The sequence below is a fragment of the Rhipicephalus microplus genome, chromosome 3 (genome assembly GCF_043290135.1).
Source record: "Rhipicephalus microplus isolate Deutch F79 chromosome 3, USDA_Rmic, whole genome shotgun sequence".
NCBI classification, from domain to species: domain Eukaryota; kingdom Metazoa; phylum Arthropoda; class Arachnida; order Ixodida; family Ixodidae; genus Rhipicephalus; species Rhipicephalus microplus.
In genome coordinates this window covers 222,173,819-222,193,099 of record NC_134702.1, presented here as the reverse complement: position 1 = coordinate 222,193,099, position 19,281 = coordinate 222,173,819, and the positions used below count along the sequence as shown (strand labels likewise).

The 19,281-nt window shown below is 45.0% G+C and overlaps 1 protein-coding gene across 1 annotated transcript in view; it reads right to left on the bottom strand.

The window, feature by feature from the left end:
• The window catches only part of LOC119169265 (lysosomal acid lipase/cholesteryl ester hydrolase), a 261,381-nt gene that overhangs the window by 119,281 nt on the left and 122,819 nt on the right, over positions 1 to 19,281 (bottom strand). Inside the window, exons 3-4 of the mRNA XM_075890735.1 lie at positions 8,234 to 8,348; positions 7,143 to 7,293 (exon numbers count right to left, since the gene is read on the bottom strand). Of these exons, the coding sequence (XP_075746850.1) occupies positions 7,143 to 7,293; positions 8,234 to 8,348 (266 nt within the window). The remainder of the gene's footprint in view (positions 1 to 7,142; positions 7,294 to 8,233; positions 8,349 to 19,281) is intronic.

Sequence of the window (19,281 nt, the reverse complement as noted above, 5' to 3'; positions counted from 1 at the left end):
TGGTTGGACAACTGATGATATATCATCTATGTATAAAAAGTGTAGGGGCCCCAATACAGATCCTTGAGGCACTCCCTAATACACCTCCCGAATTCCCGACATGGCATCTCCCACTCTAACTGCTTGTTGTCGATTGCTCAGATAAGCTCTGATCCAACTGAGAACATTCTCACTAATACCGACATTGCGAAGCTTGAATAGCACCTTAAGATTTGAAACTCTGTCGAACGTCTTCGAAAAATCGATACATATAACATCGATTTGCATACAGGCATCTACAGCTATACACAAGTCATGTATAGTTTCAACCAGTTGTGTGAGTGTTGAAAGGCCACCGCAAAAGCCATGCTGAAAGGGGCGTAATGATTCATTTGGTTCTAAAAATTCCCGAATATTTTTTGCCACTATATGTTCAAATATTTTACAATATACCGACGTGAGTGAGACAGGCCTCTAATTGTTCAATGTCGTTCTATCACCACCTCTAAAAATTGGGACCGCAATTGCTCTACGCCAATCTTGAGATTTCTTGAAAATAATCACTAGGTACTACGACAGCCACTCTGCAAATCCTCACAAAAATTGATTCGATGTACCGTCAGGTCCACATGACGTTTTGGTATTTAAAAGAAGTAGTTGATTGAATATACCGTCTCAGTTAATATTTATATCATCTTCCTGAAGTGTCACTGTAGTACCCGATTCAATTTCCTCGTTGTCACCCTGATGCTTACAGAAAACTGATTAAAAAAGTGATTGAGTCTTTCAGCTTTATCTGACTTTTCTGTGAATAATTCTTTTCCATCTACAATAAGATGAATTCCCTCATTCGCTCCCTAAAAAAACAGCCAAAACTTACGTGGTGAGTTCGTTAGAAAGTTAGTGAGTGTGTTATTGAAAAAAATTTTCTTGGATTGCGCTATCTCTGCTTTCAAGTTTTTCTTAGCACAAGATATTTCGGTCGAGGCCCTATGAGTTCTGCGCAGTCTTTTTAGTTTGCGCTTCATGTGAATTATTTTCCTACTTATCCATAGATTTCTTCGTTTTGGCTTTTTAACGCGAGTGGGTATGAAGTTCTCTGAACAGTAACCTACAATTTCCTGAAAACGTTTCCAGATCTGTTCAACGGACTCAAGTTTTGACGCCTCCTGAACTTCGCCAAGCAACATTTCTAAAAAGTCTAGGATTGCCGTATCATTTGCACGATCATTATTTTTGATATGTGCATACACACGACGTTTTGCTTGAAAGCCGGTATCAAAAAACACGTCAACCGCAGCCATTCTGTGGTCTTATCTGCCGTCTTCAACTGATACGGCATAAATGGTCACTTTATTCGATATGAAAACCAAGTCTAACAATGACTCTGACGTAGGGGTAACTCGTGTATAATCTTTTACGATTTGTGTGAGGTTATGATGAGAAAACATCAGATTTATTAACCAATCAGCAGGTTTACCTGATTGATATTCATACTATCAATCAGGTAATAAAGAAATGCGCGGAAAACAGCCTAACCTTATACATAGTCTTTTTAGATTACGAGAAGGCGTTATACTCAGTCAAGACATTAGGAGTAATGCATGTTAGAAATACACGAGTCCGTCCTGAGGCAGCTAGTAAAGGAAGACGACGACGTGACTGACAGACTCTCGTGCAGTTTGGCTGAATAATTCTTGAGACCGATTGGTATGCTCGAATTGGCAGTTAGTACATGCACCCTTTTATCGTTTGGAGCCAGTCATTTGGGTGTGAACCACACTTCTATTCTGTCAGCGCTACATAAATTCATTCAGGCAACCGCAAAGATACGCTGCTAGTGGTACCGCCAGATGAATGCAGTTCTTTGTGCCCTTTCTTTTTTTGATAGCTTATTTTATATATTCTGGTTTATTTTGATAATTTATTTTATGTATTCTGGTTTATTTATTCATTGTGCCCTTTTAAATGTTTTCTTTTTTAATAGAACAGTATTATTGTTCTCATCTGATTTCTTTTTGAGCAATCATTGTTTGATATTTACATTATGTAAGGTACAGTGTAGCAAATCTCTCTTGTGGTTATGAGCCAACATCTTCTAGGCGACAAGGCAAGGCCTGTGTGGCGTTTGTAGCCTGTGTAGCGTTTGAGTAAGCCTGTGTACATGTATTTATTATGTAAGAGTAATGTATTCTTTCGTTACAAGGTTTACAGTACTTCAAGGATGCCCGGTGAATTTAACATATGAGAAGTGGGAGGGTCTTTCAGTCGCGAAGGGAAGAATAAGCGTGAGTTATTCAATACATGACACTGGTAACCCTAACCCTGTTATAAAACGCAGCGACGACAGAGTCAGCCTGACTGTCAGTGGATACACGAACTCAAACTACAGAGACACCATAAAGGCTCGCGAAGTGCTATACGTCCGTCAAGAAAAGGACAGACTGATATCGACCCGGCTACATTGACTGATTTTGGCCGGCACAGCACAACCCCTCCAGTGCCAGCATTTCAGGTTATCTTTGACTTTAGCAGCAACATCAGTCCCTTCGATGGCTCCAAAGACGCTCTTTCGGTGCGCGAGAGGATTCAGCATATACGCAGAACGTCAAACTTTCTCACGTGGCCAGCTGCGTACATGCTGGAAGCTGTCAAGGCCCGACTCTCTTAAGCTACCAATGACTGGTACCTTTCGAGGATCTCCTGAATCTCATGGTGAAAGGATTTTGATGGACATTTCCGTCATACCTTTGTCAATTATGGCTCCAGAGTTTACGCCACAGGCCATCTTTCGCTCTCAACACCAAGCGCCTCCTTGGAAACAGGGGACGCCCAGTGTCTCCAGGAACCAGAAGTTTTGCCTACTGCCGTCACCAAAAGACACTTAGACGCTATTTTCAAACAAGCCCTGCCACACCTAGAGAGCTCCGAAGATTGTAAAGTGCTTACTACGAAGAAACGCCAATAACCGAAGCCGAATACGTCTGCCGGAAGCGAAGGAAAGCTGAAAGACAAAGACGAAGCCGAAGCTAAGCACAAGAAAAAGCGTGATGAACTCCAAAGCAGGTGCTGCGGGAAAAGAAAGTGAAGAAAAATTTTGAATGAAGAAAGAAGCAACAGTAAAAGGCAGTGAAGAAAAAAAAGACGGAAGCAGACGAAGAAGCAGCCCAGGGACAAAATGCGACAGTTAAGGATAAGCAGGAGGAAAGCAAGGTTGCACAAGACAAGCTACTGGAAGAATCCGCGAAAATTGCCCGAGAACAGGCAGAAAGAAAGAAGAACGAAAAGCCCAGTGCCAACCCCAACAAAGATAGTGAGCTGAAGCAGCCGAAGCCAACAGAACCAGACGAAAACAAGAACATTGGAAATGCTGGAGCGAATCCCCAGGAAAATTCGCCACAGACGAGCGAAAACATGAAGCCCGAACCAGACCAAGCATCGGAAGTGAACTTAAGAAAAAAGGACACTAGAGTTCTGCATGTTGTCGCTTTCCTCAAGTTCATGCCAGTGAAGATGGCCGGAAACTACGACATTCCACTCACAGTCTCACGCTACAAACAGGCGAACTTCTGTGTGTCTTGAAGGCCTTTACGCATCAGTGTAGTTTTTGTGTCCTTTCGCCTTTGTTTCCGGTTGATCTTGTTTCCATATTGTGTTAGTAGTCAGCAGTTGAATAGGATGTCCTAACATTTTTATGTGGAATCAGTGAGTAACGTTAACGGGGCAGCCTTAACAATAATATTAAGTCGCTTCAGGGTGGCTGAATGTTAGAAACGCACGCGGCCTGAGGCAGCTAGTGAAGAAAAATGACGGCGTGACTTGGAGACTTTCGTGCTGTTTGGCCTATGTGGCGTTTGTAGCCTGTGTGGTTTTTGAGTAAGCTTTTGTTACATCTGCTTTATTATGTGAAAGTAAATTATTCTTTCATTACAAGGTCTCCAGTATTTGAAGCACGCCCGGCGATGACAACACGCAGGGACTGTGAGATTAGGACATCGAAGAGCCTTACACAAGCATACTGGAAGAAATCTACAGTAGAACTACAGTCCCCATAGTTCTTCACAAACAAAGTGACCGAATCACTTTAAAAAGTGGGAGGCAGGGAGACACAATCTCTCCAAAGAGATTCACCGCGTGTTTACAAGAGGCTTACAGGACCCTAGATTGGGAAAAGTGGAATAAGAGTAAGCTGCGATTCGCTGATGACATTTCCTTAATAAGTAACTCAGGAAACGAATCACAGCTTTTTATTACAAAACTGGACACGGAAAAAAAAGTGTAGGTCTTAAACTAATATGCACAAAATTACAGTTATGTGCAGGCGTTTAAGCAGAAAACAGCACTTTGCAACAAATGTAAATACGCTGGAAGTTGTAAATGAGTATGTCTACTTAGGAGAGGTAGTAACCGCGGAAACGAATCATGAGAGTGAAATACCTGAAAGAATAAGGATGAGGTGAATTACATTCAGCAAGCATTCTGAAACCTTGAATGGTAATCTACCATTAACCCTCAGGAGGAAGGTGTGTAAAAGCTGGATTTTGCCAGTACTAACCTACGAAGGAGAAACCTGGAGGCTTACAAAGAGCGTTCAGCTTATGTTGAAGACGACGCAGCGAGGTATGGAAAGGGAAATGATAGGTGTAATCTTAAGAGAGAAGCAGAGGGTAGTGTGGGTCAGAGATGATACCGGGTTTAAGGTCGTCATGGTTCACATCAAGAAGAATAAAACATGGGCCGGGCACGTATGCAGGATAAAGCTGGTCCTTAAGGGTAACTGAATGGATTCCCAGAGATGGAAAACGCAAGAAGGGTAGACAAAAGGTTACGGGGGCCGATGAAAATAAAAAAGTTCACAGCGATAACGTGCCAAAGAAAATCAGATACCTGGTTTATTAGTGCATCAATGGAGAGGCCTTCGCCCTGCAGTGTGAGTAGACAGGCTGATGATGTTGATTTGGTTTTAATTGGATGAGGTAAACTGAACTGCCAGGTCTACTCTAAACTTCAGTCTTCTTATATAGTATTAGCTCTCTGTTTCTTTTATTGATTCATCTTTATTATATAATATGAATTTTTTTTGGAAAATAGTTTGCAATTTTTTTATTCTTTGTTCCCTTTAGAAATAGGCTCACAATCAATGTATGGTGTTCACATATGGCCTTCTACAAGATTTCTCGGCCAATCCCTTAAAATATGTGCCAGTGTTCACAGGGAACAAACAAGCGATAGCATGCCGGTCCGCGTAGATGATAGTTTCATGTCTACGACAAAGTAAACTTCAGCATAGCAGGCCGGCTTTGTTTACTTTAGCCTGTACTTAATATTGCAACCTATACAATCACTAGCTAGGTCATAAGCGCTACGCTCTAATAGCAAATAAAACAACAAAACAAATAATGTTGTCAGACTGCTCAACGCTAATAGTGGCTATAACCACGTAATTTCTGTGGAATGTATGTGCCCTAACCTTTTCAGCTCTGAATATTTTTGAACCGCCAGAAAATTTTGCTTTTAATCGACACTACACTCTCAAGAGCACGAAAATATTTTTTCTGAGCATCCCATCAATATAAAAAGAGAATTGCTGCATGTTCAATATATATCACACTCAGGCTTAAAGTGAAATCATAAAGTGAAATGCAATGTTTTAAAACAAATCTATTCATTTTTACCCTTTTAGTGCAGGTTATCATTGTGAAACTCACATACAGCAACCACGTGATAGGTACAGCACCTAAGCTGGGCAAAGGAAGATTCTACACTCGTGATGTACAGCTTCTCATTCCACTTGAATGGCTACTGTCTAATTGAGAAAAACTTTTGAAAATCTAAAATCAGAAAAGACTGCCGAATCCTGCTTTGCAGTGGTACGATCAATTCCGCGTATGTTTGCAAGCTTGGTTGGTTGGACCCAAAAAGAATGGCACGGGAGATTTGCCATCAATCACGTGGCAGTGGGTTTTAGGAAAAAAGTGGGCGGGGGAATGATTGAAAAGGCTTTTTAGGTAAAAGAAAAGATTAGTTGTGCTAAAAGTTTACTATATGTTTAAAAGGCAAAAAGAAATAAAACTGAAAGTTATCTTTAAAAATACTTGAAATAGACTAATGACGAAAGTAAGTAATAACTATGTACTTGTGATATTAGCGTAGTAGTCCTTTGGATTCTTTTATGTAGATATATCAACTTCGTACATCCCCGTTGCAATGATCCCGTGCCCATGCTCCTCGGAAAAGTAACACCATTCCAAACAGCTCGAGCCCATATTTTCAGAAAGCTGGTGTCAAAAAGTCTTGTCTTGAATTTTGATACGTGTGGCATTCTGTGATAAAGTGTTGTGTAATTTGTCTTTGTGTACAACAGTAAAAATGCGGACAAGAAACACAACCATGGACTGCACATCATTGTCATGATTCGGTAGTACCATCGCGCGCCATTATTATACTTCATAAAACTAATTCAAGTTCATTACGCAAAATCTCGCTATTAGAACACCTACACACAATAAAAATGATTTGGACAGGGTTTTTTTACAATAAAAACAAATCCAGAGTTATACAAGAGCTACACATCAGCATTTCATGAATGCAATCGGATGACTGGCAATCACTTAGCCATGGTGGCCTATGTTTAGAGCATAAAGATTGTCGACTGCTGTGGGTGATACGGTAGTGTTAGGAAAGACCCACTTCGTAAATAGCAAGTTGAACATCTTAGAAAAAGCATTAGAAAAATACAATAGTTACTGAAGTATTAGTTGACCAGTGAGGTGTCATTTAATAGGTTGCGGCAAGTGTACTCGTTATCTCAATCTGTCATTTTGTTTTCTCTTTGCAGTGTTCCAAAGAAGGCGACAAAGAAAACATTACTACCTATGCTTGCGCAGATATATTAGGAGTAGTTCAGACACCTTTCTAAATTTCTGATACAATTCTGCCACATTTGGCAGCAAAAATTTTTCCTTTCTTTCTTTATAGGACGCCAGGGCCGAAAGTGCTAAACATTAGTGGCAGGATGTGTTTGCCCTTTTCTCTGAAACGGACATTTTGCAATTCATGCTGCGCTGTAGATTTTGAAACTCAAAAACAGATTACAAGGCCAAAACTTTACACTATTACTACTGAACTAGCACTGTGTTACCACTACGCTAATTACAACTAACCTTCTCGTTGTACTCAGGCCTCGTAGAAAGCAGAACCACGCTCGCAGTCATCCCCTGGGAATACACGAGAAGGGTAACTTTGCTGGAACCGGTGACACTCAGTACAAGGTCGACGACGGCAGCGATATCGTAGCGGCCGATTTCGTCGAAGCTGAAAGTAGGGCGCAAATGAAAGAAAATTACCAAGCATATAGAGACATGAAAACACACAAATGAGCCATGTCGACCATAAGAACAATCTTTATTATTTAGTGACATTTTTGTAATACAATAATCTGTCATTTTTATGGGAAACCGTGTTTGATGTCTCCTGTTCATTACCTCCGATTGTATGAGAGTAATGTAGAATGCTATGAAAATTGACATCGCCTCGTCTAAGCAGTTGGTGTAGCAGCATTTCAAATTTGTATTAATTTCTAAATCATGACCATCCAAAAAATAACGTCTTTTTTTTATTCTAATCCGAGTCACTACACTTTACCTTCTAGAAAAGAAGGTTTCTCTAGAGCGCTTCTTTTATAAAGTATCCTAGATGACTGCTTTGACTGCAGGTAAGTCCTTCTATTCAATAAGTCTTCCTTTCGTGATTGAGCAACATGCAAACCCGCTAAACCGTTTAGCTTGTTGCTGTTCTTGCTGCTTATGAGGATTAAATATGTATTTGTGTGTTGTAATTAGATGGCTTCTGAAGCACTGACTTTTTCCACAATTCATTTTTTTGACACCTAGTACAATTCACAGCTTCGACAATGCAATAACGCATGCGTTAACGAGACTCCTTCTCCTACGTGATATTCACACATTCTTTTTTAAATCTTTCAAAAATAGCTACCTCTCTTTTAAAACACCTGTTTGCCATGCATGCTGTCTGGGTTTGATTTTTATTCAAACCTGAGATTTTTTTATTATTTTATTTGCATACTTCTCGATTTGTAGGCCAGGGACAGTAGGATTATTTTTCACTCCAAATCAATGACGCTGACACTGACATCAACGCCAATACCGACACCAAAATTTCTGGGATATAAATTTTTTAAGGCTATAACGTAAAAAAATGTTAAATGGCGAGAAGCTTCTTGAGTATTTCTTACCTCCATTGCCAGTATTGGTCATCGCTCTGGCCTAGACTCTGGTGGTGAGAGCGGTACAGAATATCCCGAGTGTTCATAGCCCATACGTCGTAACCACGTTGAGCCAAGAGAAAGCCTAAGAATCGACAGAACAAACACGTTAGAACAGCCAAAATGAACTGTAATGTTTCAATTCACCAGAGTCACTCAACAAAAACAATTCAAGTCAGTTTTCACAATGTTTTTGGCGACAGCGCCAAACTATATATACTCGATCAAAATTTTTCGTATGCCCTCACATAATACCTCAGTTCTATTTCCACTCGAAGCGAAGTTTTTATTATTTCTTCATTTCCAACTGCCTTTAACAATCGCTCACGGACGAAGGTGCGTTTTTCGTTGCAACCAACGGCGGTGACGCCGACATCAAAATTTTCCAAACGAGCTCTTTAATGCTATTGCGTTATATTATACATTTTGTTATAATATTATTCTCATTCTCAGTGAGAGCACATCGTATCTTTTCGAGAGAACTTAAGCTGTGGCACCTCATAGAATGATGTCAGTGCCAGTGCGGTTTACACATACCCTGGCACATTTCAGAATTCAAAAGCACACTGCATAATTTTTTTTGATGAATAATTCTGCAGAAAGTCACGGTTGTTGGTAAATTTTACTGCAGCGTGACTGCCTGCACAGTTTCGGCTACCAATTCCAATTTTGTTGAACCGGGATTATCGCATTGCAAATTCGAATTAGTTGAATGCAGAACTTTATTGTTAAACAGATGCTCACGATGAAACGTGCCGCGGGCCACTCCCATGAGGAGACAGTCAGGCCAAACCCAACCAACACCCTCGGGGCTCTCTGAATAGCATACTAGGGCACCCCGAAATTGGTGTTCTTATCATTGGATTGGTTTGTCTCCTGTAATGAGGGGCGTAATGTGAGAACACATAGTTCGGGTTAGCGAACTTGTTTCAGTGCCCGCAGAAGCTATTAGGCTAATTGTTTTCGTTTATGACCAGTTTATTACTTTCCTGGTTTTCTGTTTTACGTGACAAAGGCTCCTGTTAGCTCTATTTGTTAGTTTCGAGTGTTTATCTTAACAATAAACAAACACTAGATTTTCACCAAACTAAAGAGCCTGTTTCAGGAAGGAATATTCACAACTGATAATTCCAACCAAGATAAATAAGAAATCTGCGGAGCATGACAGATGACCTCATCTGGTAAGATGTAGCACTAGACAAGTAGGTAGAGCTTTATTACTGTTACAACACGACTCATACATGTGAAAGCAAAAAAGTGCAAAAAATCGTAAACATCTCTCGGTAACGATGACCGTGAGTAGTATGCGAAGCAGCAGTGGGTCTACTTAAAGTTCTGTCAAGAGGAGCTCCTTCTTCATCACCATAGACGTTTATGATTGCGCGCATAGCCGCTTTGCGACACCACGACACCGCCGCACTCATGTTAATGTCGTCCTTCATATTACTACACTGTCAACCAAAATATACGAAGCTGGGAGGAATCGGGGAAGAATGCGCCCGCTGTGCTCTGGTGGCCTTCCTCACACCAAACTCTACCGGAGCAAATACATTCGTTTTCGACCGTTCTCCTCCGGTGATCGCCGGACGAAGGAAACCTGAGCAAAGCGGGGCCGATTCTATGATTATGCTCTCGTGGTTCCTCCGGAAATGCTTCCACGCATTGCTTTTGCCTCGGTGAATGCTCCCCAATTGCTCCAGATTATCGCTCACTGACATTCATTCGCTCTTCGAGGCTTGACGTAGGCAGCCTCGCCGCCGGGATATGGTGGCTAGAAGGAGAGGTGTCAGCATCGGCGCGCCGGAGAGCACGCGATAATTCATCCGGATGCGGCGGCGCTACGTACGTTTTCGAGATGCCCCTCCTCGCACGTATCAGTCGTTTTTTTTTTCGTTGCAAATATTTTATGCTACCCTGTGGATAGTAACAAAGTCTACCTGTCACAATGCTGTCGTTGCGCTGAAAAGCGTGTATTGGCAATGAAAACTAGTGTTTTAAATTCACTTCGTAGTTTATCAGCTATGAAGCTTAGAATATAAGGAATAAAGTGACTTGCGGTGAGCTTGACACTACAGCAAAGTTCGTGCAGTTTTCAAATTTGATGCCGCAGTGTTCTCCGTGAAGTCTTGATGCACGTAAAGGTATCGGCAACAATTATTTTTATGACTCGCGCAAACAAGGTCTAGCTTAAACATTTATTTTCTCGAGAGCCAAGAACAACATGAAAATAAACACAACATACGCATTAGGGTGAAGAAAACTGCAAGTTATATGAAACTCAGCAAGTAAATAGGGCTACTAAAGAAAACAGTAAATGTACATTGATACAATGGACATACATACACACATGACATTGAGATTTCCTTGGCAAACATAGATACAGTCACAAACCAGTTAAAAAATTATTTCTGCATATGTGAACACAGCGAGACAGTGATATCACAGTTGTTAACGGGGGATTTATAGCAATGTGAAGAAGACAGTAGTGAAATTCCAAGAAACAGCAGAGTGTGAGTAATGCACAATAACATAAAATAAAACCTTGTTCGCAGAGTTAATACTGTGACAGGTAAGTCAGACGTCTCAACATTAAGAACTTCATTTTTTCTCTTTTTTTCGAATGGAAGCGTTTTCTTCAGCAAGAGAAAATGCATTCTGGCCAGTGTAAAGAATCTAGTTATCTGATTTGTCACTTCCAGTTTGTGGTGCTCACAGCCGACCATATTTAACCTCTTCACAGACAGGCAAGAGATAAGGTCTGTTATGCTGTCACTTTTCAACTTGTGGAAACTGAAACAATAAGCGAGTGCATTTTCCATGGCTTTAACCAGGTCTGATAAGGACGCAGACGGGCACAGAAAGTAAGATTCTGTCAGAAGCGAGCTGAAATTCTGAGTGAAGCAGCAACCTGCTACATTTGTTGCACTTTGTCTTTCTCACCATCTTCCGGGCCACATAGCCACTGGCGTAATAAGTGATCCGGGAGTCACTTTTGCGTCCAATGAGATAAGAATAGTCAGGGAGGGCTTCACAAGCAACAATAATTTCATGAACCTCGTTGAGGCGCCCCACATCTAGTTGCTCATCCAGCTTAATCCGCATTTTTATTGACTTAATGTGGATGCCTGGGCATAGAAGGCTGCTCGGAACTCCAGAAGGTATGTTTCCACTGGGGGTGACTGTGTCAAACTGTAAAAATTGAGGCAAGTCACATAGATAAAAACTACGTCGGCGAAGGGTCATCATTTGAGCCACACATTCGCTTCATAATTAAAAAAAAATTCAAGTGCGTTTTGGCAGAGGCAAGAAGTCATCAAGTGTTTATAGCTCAAGGTTTTCGTGACATGGTGCCGGATAGAAAGGGTGCTGGTTAGAATGACGCGAAGTCCTTCGGCAGTTGATTCACTCACGAACCCACCCTCCTTTGGTAAAGCTTTTTTCCCAAGTTGCTAAGAACTTGTTCATAACAAGCTTGTAGCTACGGACGATGAATCTTTCGTCGAACTGAGCTTCGCACACAAAGCAGTTTTTTTATAATGGTTTGTCAGCGCGAGGATTCGTATGCTCCCAGGCCTTGCTCTGTTCATTGTCGGCGGGAGAAGAGAAGAGAAACGCTTTCTTCCCTTGTTTGCGGGCCAAAGCATATCCCGCATTGCATCCAGGTGCAAAGCAGTGTCCTTGCTGTTTACTCCTCACTGTTGCATGGTCACATTGAAACGTATTGATCCCGAACAAGTCCAAGTAGGCAAAGCGGAGACGTTACGACTTGCGAGCACACGAGCAAGTAACTAAAAGTGCCGCGCTAGCAGCTGGCAAGCGCTCTCGACCGATCAAGGTGGCGACATGCGCGCCGCTCTGCGGCGAGATAAAATACTAGCACGCCTCCTTTCAGGGCGCGGCTGGGCCGATGCTGACATCTCTCCTTCTAGCCACCATAGCCGGGAGGCCATTCCTAGCGGCGAGGCTCGCTTCGGATAGTGTGGTTCGGCCTCAGGCCTCGAGTAGTGTGGTTCGCCCCATTATGGCATATCTTGCACACATGCATGGAATATATATTGGAGCACAGTCCGTTAAACAGCGATGGGTTGGGATACGTTTGCGTCTGAAGCGGTCGTAGGGGCGCCGCCTGCATCCTGTTCAGTTTCTCGCTTAGTGGAGGAAAGATTCGGCGGGCCAGGTCGAAAGTCTTGATAATTTCGTTATAGGTCGTCAAATGGTCTTTGGTGTTTTCCCATTGAGGATGGTCGCTGGCGCGGTGCACGAGCTCGCAATCCTTGGCACGTGCCGTCTCGTTAGGTTGCGGTGTGTCTCCAATACCTCTCCCATATGAGCTGGGAACCACATGAGTCTGGTTTTAAGCTGTGCCTCTTGATAAAATTTTCTATTGTGCAGGACCTTGGCCCCTCGTTGCAAGATCCATCCTTTCGTGAAGTTTCTTACCGCTTGTCTTGAGTCACAGAGGACAGCAGTGCATGACGGATCTGTAAGCGCGAGCGCCACTGCTACTTCCTCCACATCTTATGTGTGGTCACACCGAACACTTGCTGATATTCTAGTTTCGCCTTTCCAATCGACGATCATGACTGCGAATCACGAGCGATTTGCGTATTGAGCGGCATGCACTAACCACGTTCCCATTTCGTCAGCGTAAGCGCAGGAGTGCTTTTACCCTGGTTACTCTTCTGCCCGGGTTGTGTTCCGGGTGAACGTTGCGTGGAATTGGCTCAATCCTTATCGTTTGTCACATCGCGTCTGGCACAGCGGCTCTCTGGCTTTGTTCGGTGTAGTAACGGATGTCGAGACTTGATCTGGCGTCCCACTGTCGTGCCCGATAGTCTGTCCGGTTGTGAAGTGCGCTGCGCCTCAGCTATTTCGCCCAACGTGTTATGAAGTCCAAGTTCAAGCAGCAGGTGCGTGCTGGTGGACTTGGGTAGATCCAGTGCCACTTTGTACATTCTGCAGATAAGAACATTGATCTGTGCTTCTTCTGCCTAGTATGTTGTAAACTGCCGCAACGTACGCAATATTACACATGACGAAAGAGTGTATAAGTCGTGTAAGACTATCCTCTCACTTTCCGCTTCTTCTGCTAGTGACCCTTTTGAGAAGTCTCATGGCGTTAGTTGTTTGTGCTTTAGTTTAGTGCTCGTTTCGGCATTAGCTCCATTTGCCTCGATTATCACGTCGAGGACCTATATTCTTTTTTACTATCGGGATCGTTGCTCCGTTAATCGTGCGTAGCCTGATCTCTTCGTATTCTCGTCCGGTCCTCACCACCATTCTTTTAGCACCAAGTGGCCTGCCCCTGTGCGTGGGGTGGTTGAGCAGCAGTTCGGACTTTTTCGGGGAGCATCGTAGTCCTGTTCCCTCGAGATATTCCTCTACTGTGTCAATTGCTAGTTGTAACGCCATTTCGATGTGGCCATCGCGTCCTCGGTGCACCCAGATAGTAATGTCGTCAGCGAAGATTGAGTGCCAGACATCTTCAATTGCTTTCGGTTTTTCAGTGAGCCCAAGCCCGACTAGCCTAAAGAGTATGGGCGAGATTACCAATTCTTGTGGTGTGCCGCTGTTTCTCAACACTTGCTCTTCTAGTTGGAGGTCCCCTGCAACCAGAACGGCTCGCCTGTTCATCGAGAAATATTTTACGTAGCTGTACTTACGCAGACCAAGGTTTTGTCGAGATAGTTGGTGCAGTATTGCCGAGTGCTCAATTTTATCGAACGCGCTTCGTGTCCTACTTGTCTCTGTGTCGTCGTTTTGTTCTCGCGCTATAACTATCGTCACGCCATACCAACTAGCCCAAGCTGCCACGCGCTCTCGAGGTCGAGGCGAAGAATTGCTCTGGTTGCTTTCGTGTTGCAATCTCGTACGTGGTGATTCAACTGTAGCATTGCATCTTTACTGCATTTCGGCACAGCCAATGAATCTCATAGCGGGGCGCTGACTGACGTAGAACACGAACTACTCAGCAATACGTGTAGGCAGTGTAATTTCAGTGGTTGACTTTGCATCGCTACGAGGCAACGCGTTCAGCAAAGTTTCTGCAGTGACACTAAAAGTGAGAAATGAGATCTTTAGTGGCGATGCGTCTTGGCTGCAAATGATCCGCCTTAAACACTAACTCTCGTTTTCCCCTGGCGGAAAGATTCGCGAGTACACATTTCCTCCGTCTCCCTTCAGGTACGTCAAGGTCGCGCTTGCCCAGTATCTTACTCCTTGCGTGACACGTCTTGCGTTTGTGATTGTGCCCCTACCGAATGCTGGTAGGTTCTGTTGCGTTTAGGTGCCACACCACAAACGTATATGAACACTAAGGTGCTGATGCCAGCAGTGCAGTTCCAGAGACTCACTTCAGATTGGTTGGAACAGACAACTGACCGGCACGCATGGTGCACAGTACAGCGTAACAAAAGTCGTGTTGCATGCGCTCAGTTTTCGTTGGAGTTCACACGTTCTGAGATTTTAACTAAAGTGCAGAATGTTCTCAAAAAGACGTGATTTCATTCCTTCATCACTAGTGAACGGATCACTCGAGGTTTTCGGTGGTATGAGGCTACTCCTACACTCTTAAAATATTGAGTGAAGTTCTCTCTTTTCAGAGAGAGACGGCTATGTCCCCAATGTCCGTTTTTAAATGGAGAAACGTCGCTCCCCTTCGCCACAGAGAAACTGTTTCCCAGCATCAGAATCAAGATGGCTGACCCCAGGTTAGCGAAGCGAGTAGGCCTAGCGATTGCATCGACTCTGGACTGATAAGAAGTTCACGACACGAACAAATAAAAAAACGGTCCTTCTTAGCTTCGTATTGAACGAAATAATTATATAATTAAGCAGATGAACTTCTGTGAAGAAGACATTGCGAAACAGGACGATGAAGCAGGTATGTTTCGTTCCGCCAGCGAGATGACGTTCGCATCAAAAAACATAGATACTGCGGAGTTCTCACTGGGGGAGTACATGCTAGGATTGCTGTATTTATTTCTTAGAGATTAGCATAGTCTAGCTACGTTATGCACGCGTGTACAGAGCCGAAGGAAACGAAATGTGCGTCAAAACCATAAGCTCGGTCGCAGCGAAACTATTCCGGCTCAGCATTGCAACTTCGATAGATAGATGTGTAACGGTATATAAGTAGCTGAATGTGTGACGGCATCACAGCTGTGAAGTAGGCGGTAGCTGGCGCTATCTGGAGGGACTGAATGATACTGAAAAAAAGGTACCTGTGGCGACCCACAGTCGAGTGCATAATTTTAGAGACAACGAAAGCGCACGCAGAGGCGCGTCGCGGCGCCTTCTTGTGGCTGCACGGCTCTGTCCTGAAGCGCGTACAGCGCACACTCGTCCCATATTACCCGGCAGCCTGCTGCCACAAACGAGCGCTTAAAAAAGGGCGCGCCGCCGAATTTTCAGAAGTGTGGCAGCTTGGGCTAGTTGGTATGGCATGACGATAGTTATAGCGCGAGAACAAAACGACGACACAGAGACAAGAAGGACACGTGTCTTTCGTGTCCTTCTTGTCTCTGTGTCGTCGTTTTGTTCTCGCGCTATAACTATCGTCCTGCCGAATCCTCGCGACGAAGCGCTAGAGAAACGCCTCAAGGTCAACGATAAAGAAGTAAACAAGCATCCAAAGACTCCCTGGGCGCGCCGCCTCTCTTCCCCTCGGAAGCGTATTCTCGCCGACCATCCTCCTCACATCGGTGGCGGAGCAAGCTCTGGAAGGTTTTTCGAGAGAACGGGGCGTGGTGTTGCACAGTTGCGTCATGTGTCGCGGACGGCCCTCGAACCGTTTCGCGCTTTCTCCATCCTTCGCTGCGCATCGCGTGGACGGAAACGATGAGAATTTTCTGAAATCTAGCGCGGAAGGTATTTAACCGAGCAGCGGAGAAGGGAGATCAGGAGAAGAAGGAAGTTCGCGCTAGGGTGCGTAGGGTCTTTCCGCTGTGTGGGCGAAGCCTTTTGTCCTCAGTGACAAAGGAGGAAAAGGAGAGGATTTCCCCCTGAGGGGAGTAGACTCGTGCTACAGGCAGAAGTGTGTGTCCACCGCCAGCGAGCGAAGACGCGTGGCAACAGCTGCGCGTGGGAAGCCGACGTGTTGACGGCGAAGAAGTTTGGTTCTTGGAGAGCGGCCAATTGAAGACACGAGGCTTCCTGGAAGGGAAACTTCGCGGGCAGCGTAACGACAACAGCGCTGGACTTTGAATGAGCGATTCTCGGAAGAGTACTGATTTGTGGAGTTTAACGTCCAAAACCACCATATGATTATGAGAGACGCTCGGAACAGTATCATTCAGACTTTTGTTCCAAGGACTTTGGACTGAAAAAGTTTTAGAACTCTTTAGTATTTAAGTGTCTTGGTTGTTCGATGCATGCGATTGCATTGTAGTGCGTATTGTTTTTTGTGTTCGTTGTTTCCAGTGTGCCTGCTTGTAATGTGTATAATGAAGGAATGATGACAACAAAAGGGAACAGCAAGCATCATCGCAGAGTAAGGCACCTCGAGATCGCCGCTCGAGCTTCTCCATCTTCCTCGTCCTGTCGCTATCTCCAATCTCCCACCTGCCCGTTTGGTTCGCCCAATAAACCTCTTTACATTTGGTGGATCGTGCGGGGTAACCACATCGCCTACAACCTGGAACTCCGATCCCGCACCCTGCCGTCGACCATGCATGTTGACGCTGCCCAACAAACAATACCTCTCGCGGCCGCTACTTGCCCCGGCCCGGTTCATCAGCGAGACCCCCCGATCTTTGCCGGCACCGAAGACCAGGACGTCGAGGACTGGCTGTCGTCATACGAGAAAGTCAATGGACCCAACAGGTGGGATGACGCTGCCAAGTTGGACACTGTCAATTTTATCTTACCGACGTGGCCAAGCTGTGGTATACGAACCACGAAAACGAGTTCGCGAATTGGTCCGCCTTCAAGGAGGCAATATGTGCCATTTTTGGTCGTCCTGCCTTACGGAAGCTACGCGCCGAACAACGTCTACGCACACGTGCACAGGAGCCAGGTGAAACTTTCACATCATATATAGAAGATGTGATCGATCTCTGCCGGCGCGTCGTTGCTTCCATGAGCGAGAGTGCGAAGATACAGCAGATTATAAAGGGCGTCGACGATGACGTTTTCAAGATGCTTTTTGCGAAGTCTCCTAGCACTGTGGCAGAAGTAGCGACTTTGTGCCAAAGCTATGATGAATTGCGGAGGCAACGAGCTCAGACGCGACGCTCATTCCAGACAATCCAACCAGTGACCACACTGGACGGTATGACTGACCAGACAAACCTTCTCGCACAAATGAAAGACTTCGTGCGAGAGGAAGTGGCTCGGCAGCTTTCTCTGCTGCTTTTTGCTCAACGCCAGGAGCTCTCGCACCAACAGCCACTGCGACACCCACCACCATTGGCTCCCATGCTCCGACATGTGGTCCAGGAGCAGATTTTCGAGGCTATGCCGGTGCCCTTGCAGCAGCCCCCCGTCACCGCGCCTCTTATTTACGCTGAGGCACTAAAGCGGCATCAGCCACACCACCCCCCGCCGTTCCAAGGACTGCCGTATACCTCAGCCTCGACTCAGCCGTCCACCGCCTGGGTTCCTCCCATTGCCACCACAGCCTCGACTCACCCGTCTGCCGCATGGACTGGTCCCCTCGTTGCCAATACTTGGAGAACGCGCGATAACCGGCCCATCTGTTTTGCGTGCGGCGGCCCTGGCCATATCACCCGTTACTGCCGTCGTCGCGTGCCGGGATACACAGACGCCCGGACACAGAACAGCTCCATGTACCTTTCTCCATCCCGTCTGGAAAATTCTCACCCTATCAGGCTCGTCCTCACGGGAATGTCCGCGTACTATGTCTGGTCGCTCACCTTCACCCCGTCGTCGCTCCCTGTCACCCATGCGTTGTCGGCCAGCTCCTGAACACGAAGGAAACTAACCGCCGCAGTTCAGGACGCAAGAACTGCGCTGTCGAAATGCTCATGTCCTCGGACATTGCCGTCGAATATTGTCGAAGTTTTTGTAGAAGGTACTCGAGCATATGCTCTAGTGGATACTGGTGCTGCCGTTTCCGTGATAGACGCTAAACTTTGCCGCAAGCTGCGAAAAGTGAAGACGCCTCTTAATATGATGTCCTCGCAAACAGCGAATGGGGACCCGGTTCAGCCTGTAGCCGCCTGTACTGTCCGACTGATGATCGCGAAGGACCACTACACTGTTGAGTTTATTGTCCTTTCGTCATGCTCACACGACATCATACTTGGATGGGATTTTTTATCGCGTAACCATGCCGGTATTGATTGTGCAAGATCGGAGCTTGAACTTTTCCCGTTTTACGACCAACCAACCAGCTGCATTCAGCCTGCCGTACACAAACTCGTCGTCAAAGAAGGCACTGAAATTCTTCCGACAGCAGCTGTGTTGCTCCCCGTGTTCTGTGACGGCATTAAGAACGAAGCTGCATTCTTTGAGCCATCAAGCCTTTTCCTTAGTCGAAGATCACTTCTTCTGCCTTATTCAACCCTCTCTATTTCTGAAGGAAAGAGTGCTCTTTGCCTCATCAATCCCCTTCCGTATCCTGTTGAACTGTTTCAAGGTGAATCTCTTGGACACGTGCATGCCATTGATTAAGAACAAATTTTTACCATGCTGCCAGATTGTTCCGGTGACTACGACACCATCAGTGCCCTCAACCCTTCCAATATACCACCTTGCGAGCTTTTCGATTCATCGATTGCCCACGGACTATCGCCATCTGAACGCTCTGAGCTCCTTCAGCTGCTCTACCAGTTTCGTGAATCCTTTGACGTTGCTCAACCTACCCTTGGCCGAACTCCCAGTTTTTTTCCACTGCATCGACACAGGTTCCAACGCGCCAGTACGACAGCGACCATACCGTGTTTCCGCCACGGCACGTCAGGTTATCACCAAACACGTTGACAATATGATCAAGCGCGACGTTATCCGACCTTCCCAAAGTCCATGGGCATCACCTGTTGTTCTTGTTAAGAAGA